The sequence below is a fragment of the Phoenix dactylifera genome, chromosome 16 (genome assembly GCF_009389715.1).
Source record: "Phoenix dactylifera cultivar Barhee BC4 chromosome 16, palm_55x_up_171113_PBpolish2nd_filt_p, whole genome shotgun sequence".
NCBI lineage: Eukaryota > Viridiplantae > Streptophyta > Magnoliopsida > Arecales > Arecaceae > Phoenix > Phoenix dactylifera.
In genome coordinates, this window is record NC_052407.1 from 5,141,396 (window position 1) to 5,151,493 (window position 10,098).

Consider the following 10,098-nt stretch of genomic DNA (forward strand, 5'->3'; position numbering starts at 1 on the left):
ATAAACCTTCTCCTAAGAACCCAGTTTCCTCAGCTCAAGGCCACTTATACTACACCAAGGTTTAATCATTTGTGACCCTTTCCCCTCAAGTCTTTCTTTGCTCAGGATCTGTGATAATATCTGACACCTCAACACCAAATTGGCGTCTATCGCATAAGCAGCATTTTCTGTTGCTAGAGTCAATTTTGCCCGTGATTCCAGGTGTTCAAGAGAACTCAGAGAGATCCATCCTACTAGTGAAATTCGGCTGCTAGCTGAAAATATATCAGCTAGAGACAGGCTGCAGAAAAGGTACTCCTAATGATTAGGATGCAGAAGCACCAGGGTGTCATCCCTAACATTCATGCAAATACCACCTTATCCATCCAAACCACAAGGTTGCTGAGACAGCATTTAAGAATTAAAAAATATAACATGCGGTCCTGCCAGGCCACCCATCCAACCACCAAGTTTTCAGTCAATTAAGTTAAAGCACAAATGTATAAAAGAAAGTTGAGTTCATTCGAATGGCTATTTTCATCAGAGAATTGAGATTCAGGCTTCAGAAGAATTACCAGCTAAATGCTGAAAAAACCTGTGTTGGGCGCGCCGCTAGAGATAACATCCTGTTCCCAAGTAAAGATCTTGGTTAGCAGCCATTCACATAAGACTTGAATACTTCAAGCAGCCAACTTAAATTACTTCATTTGACAAGCAAACTCTAATATCTACTAATGAGCAATTGGTTCAACAAGCTGCATAAAATTTTAGCTTAAAGTAACAACAGTACATATCTAAAGACTTAAAGAAATTTCCAGCCTAAGCTTTTCTGTGCAATTTCTGTTCCAGAAGAGTGCATGATCCTAGTTAAACATGGTAATGTTCAGAGGAATGTTGTAACAGGTAGTGGTGATGTTGTGACTGGTAGTGGTTCAGGCAAACAATATCCCTGATCCCATGACCAATCCACTAGTTGCAGGCTCGAAAACTTATTCCATAGAATGAAATCATCTGTGATGTGAAGAAATCTTAAAAATATTGTTCACAAGAAATCTTAACTACTTTGATGTGAAGTAGAAGAATTGGACAGTATCATATGCTCTCTCAGTCCTGAGATCCACCTCAAGTGGGTAGACTTGTCTTCTAGAATTAGTAAATAGAATGAAGTGACAGTATAACATCTAAGTCAACATTAGAAAGAACGAATCTTAAACAGTGCCAAGCTTCATCATGTGAAGAAACCAAACTAGCCGCATTTGAACAAGTAGAAAATGTAATAAGGGGGAAAAGGATGGTGTACGTCAATAAAGACATGCTTGCATGCACAACTGACATTGGACAACCCTTGATAATGTTTCCCAAGATGTTGGAAGATATAGACAAATGTAACAACTTAGTAAGCATAGAATCTTATTAGTAGTCCTGATCCGCTGAACAGTCCAAGCCAAACCTATACCTATCACAAGTAAATGCTGTAATTCTCTGAGTTCCAAATCCATCAAGATGTTCATCTGTCATTTGATTTTGAGCATGTTGACAGATTCTTTTCTTTCTCATATTTTGGACACTAAAAAGCTGTATGCTACATGGACTTAGGTCCACTGATCACAGTCAAACATAGGCATGATTGAGTCGCCTCCTAGATATTTCTGACAGATATTACTAAAGTAAAAAAAGGTAAGCAAGCCAATTTGCCATATATTTTTTGAGCCCACCTTTTCAAAATGGAGAAATGTTCTGATGAAGCATCGGATATTCCAATATCACAGTTTTTCAATCTGATAAATTTTAATTGATAAGGTAGATGTAAAATGCAATGATGCATATAAGGCACGAGTTATTCTATCATATTAAAAGGAACCATGGACCTCTGAAGTATGCAGAAAATCATAACTGCTTCCTTCTTTTCCAATCTATGGGCAGACGTCAACCTTTTTTCACCTTTTTTTTATCTTATCTCTTTTCCTTTCTCACTAACTCTTCCCTCTTTATAGTCCTCTACATCCATCCATAGAGAATGAACAAACAACGAATATGGTGACCCTCTCCTAATTTATGAATATCCCCATTTTGGATTTTCTGAAGCACTCGATACCTCCATTGAAGCAAAGCACATAGAGGCAGCTGCAGAAAATGTGATGCTTCCCTTGCTGGGAAGTATCACAGTCATGAAATATGCGATAAACTCATTGCAAAGAATTAAAAAAGAAGGGAGCTTCTAGCAATGATTCTTGTTGTTGAATGGGGTTTTCAATGTTGATTCAGATTGTTCATGGAAAATGATCCAGAGTCATCAAATTATGATCACCATCCAATAAATGATAACATGATTGACTTGTCTTGGACATGATTACCAGAATGATATGACAAGAAATAATACAAGACCAATTAACCAAACTTCCTGATTGATGTGTGTTGGCCCCAACCACACTTCACTGCAATTCTAGACAACAATACAGGCTTACATAAATTGCAGTATTTCCAAATTGCATATAAATAAGTCAAAACTACCTAGAGTCAAATCTAATATTCAGACACTTTTAAAAAGGAGCAGGTGAGCACCTGGGCGTGTAACTAAAGCAGCTCAAACAGCCTAGCCTCCAGCAGGAACATGGACAGACACCCATGCCAAAGCAAGGGCTGGAGGCAATTGGAGTGTGCACTCAAGGTCAGTTCTGACAGTCATGGACAACACTCAAGGGCTGCAGCTCAGGTAAGTCCCCTCTTTCTCTCTCTCTCCCTCCTATTCCCTTCCCCCCCTGCCCCCGGCCCCCCAGGCCCCCTTCCTCCCACCCTTTCCCCTGCTAGTAGCAAGGCTGCTGTTTGGTTCAGACAGGTGTTGCTGCTGCCCACATGCAAATGGGGGCGCTGCTGCCAAGGAACTATCTAGACCCTGGATGGTCCATCCTACACATTTGCCACCTATAGGCTTTTATAACAACATATGCAAGATTCAAGTTTCTTCTTTTCCACTATAAAGCTCAATGTATTCTATCTTTTCTTTGTCATTAGTTGTGTGATCTGTTATATCCATGATTTTTTATAATTTGCGCATTAAACCTATTTATTATAGAGTCTAAATGTTTCAAACCATGGTTTAAAATACCGGTCTAAGTACCCCTAGAAGTACCATGTTGGTACAATTCAGTATAGGTAAATTTGGCATACCGACACTCGATACACGCCATACCAAGTAACGAGTCAGTATTGTTACAGTACATCCAGTACGGGATGTTACATACCCGTATGATGAGCCATGTTTCAAGCAGTGTTGCAAATGCAAGGACATGAACCAAATTTGGATATATCCAAGTTTCTGAGTCTAAAATGTTAGAAAAGAAGGCATAGAGACACAGAAAACATAGTTCAAACTAGATTAGACGTTTACATTTTCTTAAATATTGTATGAAAAAATCGCAGACAATCATTTTATAGAGGTTAAGCATTCAAATACTAAAATTTACATATGAATGAAGGAACATGACCTTTTACAAAGTCATTTTAATACCTTCATCTTTAAACAGCTCCAAAAACAATAAAAGTCCACTTCTAATGTCATTACAGTGGGTTGAACTCTTTGTTGCAATAGGCCAACTTTGAATTAATCTCTAAAAGATACAAACAAAGAATTTGATATCGTCCAAGTGCCTGCTGCATACCAACTCACCAGTACATGTTGAACATGAACTTACCAAGATGGAGATGAGAGTTTGGATGACACTACTATATCTACAATCAACATGCTCGTATTTAGAATATGCATGCTTAGATTAATCAAAAAACACATTTACTTGTTCAAAACAGGTCCACTTCTACTAAAGCAGTTACCATTAGCCAAGATGCAAAACCAAAAATGTAGAGTACCTATTCTAATATTTCCATGATCTTGTAAATCTTGAACACAATGAGCATCAAATATCAAAACCAACATGGTGTCATAAGCACATGTGACTAATTTAACCCTCGGCAAAGAATTCAATCTTCCACTATACCCCATTAATCCATATTTTGTTATCCAAATTAAATATATAAAAAAACACACCCACACTATAATACCCTACAGGGTTGTACTTGGATGTATATATGAGATCTATAAGTAAGATCACTCTATATCATGTTCATTTGATGTAGGTCAGTTAAAGAGTATATTTTGTGATGTAGCATGGTGAATAAAGAAACTAACAAAAAGGAGTGTGCATCCCGCAAGGGGAAAGGGGGAAGTGAGGGCCGGGGAGGGGTGCGTTTGCAGTAAACAAGGCCAAGCAATTGCTTGTCAAAACTTTATTGGTGTTCCCAAAAAATTATTGTTACAATAACTACACCTCCATTTATGAATTCAGCAACCATGCCTGGCAAGAATATGCAGCTAACTGAAGTGAAATGGGCTCACCAAAAATTTCTTGTACAAGGCTACAAAATTCAAATCCTCATAGAGACAAGCATGGAAAAGCTACACAAAGTTACTCAATAACAACTTTGATAGCTCTAGGATCCACTTTGACTCATCTGATTACTAAATTGGGAATGTTTAACAACATACCAAACCAAAATAAGATAAGATACGTCATCATCAAGCAAACCCAAACACTTGTTACAATAATGAGCCTCTAATCATAATTACACTAACCAATTCACATATTTATAGAACTCTTTCCTAGCGACCGAGAAAAGCTGAACAAGTAACAGAGTTCTGTGAGCTAAATACAGGCAACAAACTGTGATTGAGAAATTAGAAATGCAGTACACCTGGACCACACATGAATCCCTAAATGCAGGAAAAAAAGGCAGATTTTCTATATATTCAATAGGATAATGTGGGTTTCAACAAGCTTATTGGGGCACCAGATGGTAGCATATTAGTTATTGTTGTATCGCTTCACAAATGCAATGCAGTAGGCCCTGGCCCTGAACATGAATGACTACATGCAAAACAATGAATCTTTTTCTTATTAGTGTGGTATATTCACACGTGCAAGGCTCATTCATAAAACAATTAGAACACTCAGACCTTCCAACAATTATGCACCCCACCACCTCAAAAAGAAAAAAGAAAGAAAAAAGACAAGCAAAACCCATAACATTATAGACAAGGAAAGCACAAAAAAACAAATTTAAGAGAATGAAGAATAGGAAAGGTTGAGATGGGCTTTAAAGACCCAACTGAAGATTCAAAGAGGGAGAGACCTTATTTCAAATTAAAGTGGACTGGGTAGTCAACTACGCTTGGTGCCTAGAAGAAGCCATAAGGTCTCTCATGATGTACGAAGAAAAGTAATTTAAAGAAAAAAAGAGGAGTAAGAAAACAACCCAAAAGCCTGTAAAACAATTGTTCTAGCAGCCTAATTAGGGTTTCAAATCTCCTTTATTTGTTGAGGTAGATTGGAGGGCAGATCTTGGCTTCCTAGATAAGAATTTCAAAAGGCAAATTCCTATGTGTTTGCCACCAGCCACTTGCAAGTAGATATAAAAACTTAGAAATCAGGATGGTCAAATGAGCCAGAAGGTACACTATAATGGTCATCACAATGCTAAGATGCAATCCAATGCATAGTGACTCATCTCCAATAATGGGCCTCTTAAATTCATTCGCAAGCCCCTCGCATATTTGAAAAAAAAAAACAAAACACAAGTTTTGACGGTACAAACTTTGAGATTGTGTTGCAATCAATAATTAATAATTAGGGAATCGCCAAAGATACATGGGTTGAACAGACCCATTTTAACACCTATGTTACTATGAATTGGGTGCATGCATAGAAGTAGCAAAACTATTGTGTACAAACTCATAAAATCAATGAAAAAAAGAATGAATGAAATGAATGAATAAAGAATACATAATGGATGGAATAATAGAATACCCCTCCATGATACATGGACATTTTAGTTATTAAACTGTATACTGTAACCCCAACATCTGCGATTAAATAGGCAGGCCTAACTATCATTAAAAAATTGAGAAATTTATGCTACCAACTACGAACTTAAATTCATATTAACAGAAAGGGAACAATTAGGCAAAGATGCAAAGTGAAACTATAAATTTTATAACAAAAAAAGGACAGTGTATGAATTTTATACGAGTTAATGGGAACGTAGCACAGACCACTAAAATATCTAGCATAAAAATAATTTTTGATGATTGAACTAGAAAAATTCAAGAAATTGCCTTCCAACAGTTCCAACCTACAGAATCCAAATTCTTAAAAAACCTTTCCATGTGCTAAGCATCATTTTCAGGTCCCAACCACCAAAACAAATATCTATCCGCTCAAAACATACAACAAAATCATGAAAATTAATCATTAAAAATACACAATAATGTCACCAAGCAGCAAAAGATGTCAAAAATATCAGTCATTAGGTGTTCCAATCTCAAGTGTGGAACACTGGCCACACATAAGAAAAACTAGCAGGCCACTGTAACTGAAACAGTGTACCTCTTTTGCCTAAATAGATTTAATTCAACTGAATTCTACTTTTTTCGGCAAGAACAATGCTATTTTAGTTGCGTAGCAAATGAAATTTGCATCACTGATTTGCAATTGTATAAAATGAGGCATGAGCAGGGGCAAAGCCAGAAGTCCAGAAGACACTACTCTTTGGTTAGGGAGGGGGAGGCGCAATTACTAACTAAAGTTTATTTCTACAAACAAAAAAAATATCATGTTTTAATTATTATTTGCTTTCAGATATTATTTTGAGGGAAGAAAGAAAAGAAGCTCAAAGTTATACCTTTTGCATCTATCTTTGATTGTTTTCGCAAGCATATTAGCAAGTGACAAATATTTCATTCTAAATATACATATAGAGTTAAACCACAGATAAAAAGTCACTAACCTTTTGATAATGTTTTCTTAAGAAAATGACAAAGATGATTTGTTGGCAAGAAAATCACCTTGATTACATGGTAGAACTTGTGGAGGAGAGGAGGGGGGAGAGAGAGAGAGAGAGAGAGAGAGAGAGAGAGAGAGAGAGAGAGAGGAGGGGGAGTAAGCTGAAAGGGTAAGAGATGGTCGTGGTTCCCATATCTCACATATGAATAATCTTTTCAGCAAACTCTCACATAAGGATTATAAATTCCTACTTAAAATAACAATTTTCCCATCAATGTTTCAGCATTCCAAAGAAAGACTTCTAGCAATCATATGGAGATATAGCAATCATTACAGCCCAGTTAAAGGAAGAGTAAAGGGGTCTTGAGATCTAAGATCTTGGGTGCCATCACTGGCCCCACCAAAAAGCCCCACCAAAGTCTGCCCCTGGACATGAACAAAGAGAACACATACTTATATAATAACAGAGGGGCTCAGCTGCACTAGCAGTTTATTGTTTTTTGAGAACTAGGACAGGTGGAAGCCCAGCCACTTATCAGAGAGAGAGAGAGGGAGGGAGGGGATAGAACCCAGGTCTCTTGTATCAAGACAAGAGACTTTGCCAACTCAGCCAGTTGGCACCCTCCAGCTGCATTAATTATTAACAATAGAGAATGACAACTGAAGAATTACTATGCCTCATAACAAACCTTTAATAGAGAAAATCAACCCAAACGAAAGAAAGAGGGAAATGGGAAAAGTACCAACCGAGATGTTACTTGGCGTCCAACTTCACAGTTTCAACTTGCGATGTCGTCGTACAAGAAACTGCTGTTGTTTGCACGTTAGAGCCAGTTTGATTCCCCTTGCCATTGCCAAGAGCAGCAACCCCACGAAAATTGCCACCAGCCATACCTGTGTAGCCGCCAAAGTCGCCATTGATGTAACCAGGATACGTAAAAGAATTGCCATATGGCACCAGACCGCGCCTTGAGGCCACCCATCCCTGGACGTTCCAAGGGCCCCTTGGACCTGGAACTGGACCTCCATAACCAATCCCACCATAGCCTCCAACAGTATATCCTCCATAACCACCAGCACCATAAGCATACAAAGGTGGCGGCGCATAACCATGAAAATACCCGTACCTAGGAGTGTAAGGTGAGTAAATCCCACCTGGGTAATTACAAAAAGCAGCTCCTCTACCACCAATGGTTCGTGAGTTATAATTGTTATTATCATGATTACCATTATTGCTATGATTATTCCCATCCTTTGGCACTGCTATCTTAACCTCTACATATTTACCATTCAACTCATGGAAACTTTTCTGCATTACTTTCTCAACAGCCTCTTCAGAATCAAAGGTGATGAAGCCAAAGCCTCTTGGTCGGTGGGTTGCACTATCATACATCACAACCACGTCTGTTATTGTACCAAACTCCTTAAAATAATTCTTGAACTCATCTTCCGTGATATTATCAGACAAACCACCTACAAAAATCTTCTTCGACTTAAAGTGACTCCCATTGCTGCTGTTATTGTTAGTACTGCTCCTACTCGACCCTCTACTATCTCTACTATGATGGGGGCTCTGATTTGGGTATCGGTGGTGAGGGGATTGGTGACTTTGATGTTGTTCACCTCTGGGTATGGCTTTCTTCACTTCTACCTAAAAAGCACAATCAAGTGGAAAAAAAAAACCACATAAGCCACAAATTAATGCACAGAACCAATTCATGACAGACAAGGAAAAACAAGAATTTGAAAAGGATATAACAATATTACTATTTCCATAATTCATTATCTCAATCATTGGAAACAAAACTATCGAAAAATCACGATTACTTATATAACTAATTTTATTGACCAATTATGTTTTTTTTCAAATTACAGCAATTCTCTATAAAACAAAATAGAAGCCCCTAAAGTGTGAAAATTTTGTTATGTAAACTAACAATTTGTAAGCAGGTAAATCTTCCCTTACTGTCCGAAAACCTTTTTTTTCTTTGAGAGAGAAAAATTCAATAAAGCAAACAAAAAGCAGATTTCATAATAATCATAACAGAGACAAAACCAACCAGCATTACGACTTCAATTTTCTCCTATAATCGTTTACATAATAGAACGATTTACAGAAGAACAGCCGCAAACAAAATATTTCGCGGAAAGATAAACATAACTAGAAGCACGAATTTATGCATAAGCAAAAAAAAAAATACACCTAAAATATCAAAATAAAGCAAAAAAAGGGGAAAAAATCACCAACAAACACAGAAAAATCGTTTTTTTTTCACTTCTTTTCTCCACTAAGAGGAAGCGGTGAGAGACGAAAGGGCAAAAAGAGAACTAACCGTTCTCCCATGAATGACGTGCTTCTCCTTTTCCTGAAGAGCCCTCTCCGCCGTCTCCGGCTCCAAAAACTGGACGAACCCGAAGCCCCGGCCGTTCCCTGTGGTCCTGTCCCTCATGACCACCACCTCCTTCACCTCCCCGTACTTCTTAAAGTGCTCCGCGAGCGCCTCCTCCCTCGTCTCCGACGAGATCCCTCCGACGAAGAGCTTCCCCTGCTCCGACGCCCGCGACGGCGCCGAGGACGAAGACGAAGACGAAGACGACGACGACGGCTCCATCTACCCGCCTCACCGGAGCCCTACAGGACGCCCAACACCCTAGAGATCAAGAAAAGGGAAGCTAGGGTTGGGAGAAAACCTAGAGGCGGGAGCTGGGCGGCGGGGGCGAGAAGGATGGGAGCAGGCGGCGCGAGGGTTTTAGAGTTCGGGCGGGGGAGTTAGAGAGGAGGGAGAGAGCTCGAGGGTTTCTCTCTTGGAGGGAATAGACGGTGGATCGACGATCTTGGGATGGAGAAAGATGGACCGTCGGATCTGGCACCAACTCTTGCCCGCATTCATTAAATAGGTCCGTTTTGGTGCTACGGGTTGACGGCTATCTCCAAACTAAAAAGGTCTTGGGATAAACGTTACGGAAAGATACGGCAGTTGTTATCAAATTAGGGTTTTCTGGGTATTAAGATATATTTTCAAATAAGCCCTCAAAGTTTGAGAGTATTCGGCTGCTTGTCCAAGCTGTGTTGCGGTCTGAAGATATTGGTTGTGCTGCTATCCGTGTAATTTTCAAAAAAAACCCTGAATTTTATTATATGTGGGCCCAATACTTGATTTGTGGTAGCATTCTCATATTATAAGAATCTTGCCAAAATGTAACCATATAGTTACAACAAGAGTGCTCGTGTGGCATAACAGATATGTAGTGTAATAATGGACTGGTAAATCTAAATTTGTTAGTT

The 10,098-nt window shown here is 38.8% G+C and overlaps 1 protein-coding gene across 1 annotated transcript; it reads right to left on the minus strand.

Moving 5' to 3' along the window:
• Positions 1–298: 298 nt before the first annotated feature.
• Positions 299–9,624, minus strand: LOC103713679 (heterogeneous nuclear ribonucleoprotein 1-like). The gene is made up of 3 exons (XM_008800691.4): positions 9,146–9,624; positions 7,560–8,463; positions 299–605 (listed from the first exon to the last, which is right to left on the minus strand). The coding sequence occupies exons 1-2, from the start codon at positions 9,422–9,424 to the stop codon at positions 7,567–7,569; spliced, it is 1,176 nt and encodes a 391-aa protein (XP_008798913.2). The 5' UTR covers positions 9,425–9,624; the 3' UTR covers positions 299–605; positions 7,560–7,566.
• Positions 9,625–10,098: the final 474 nt, after the last annotated feature.

Bases quoted from the DNA above. Each gene is read 5' to 3' on its own strand.
- LOC103713679 (XM_008800691.4), bottom strand. From the start codon at position 9,424: ATGGAGCCGTCGTCGTCGTCTTCGTCTTCGTCTTCGTCCTCGGCGCCG. The intron at 8,464-9,145 runs GTTAGTTCTCTT...TGTGCTTTTTAG, and splicing joins ACGTCATTCATGGGAGAACG to GTAGAAGTGAAGAAAGCCAT.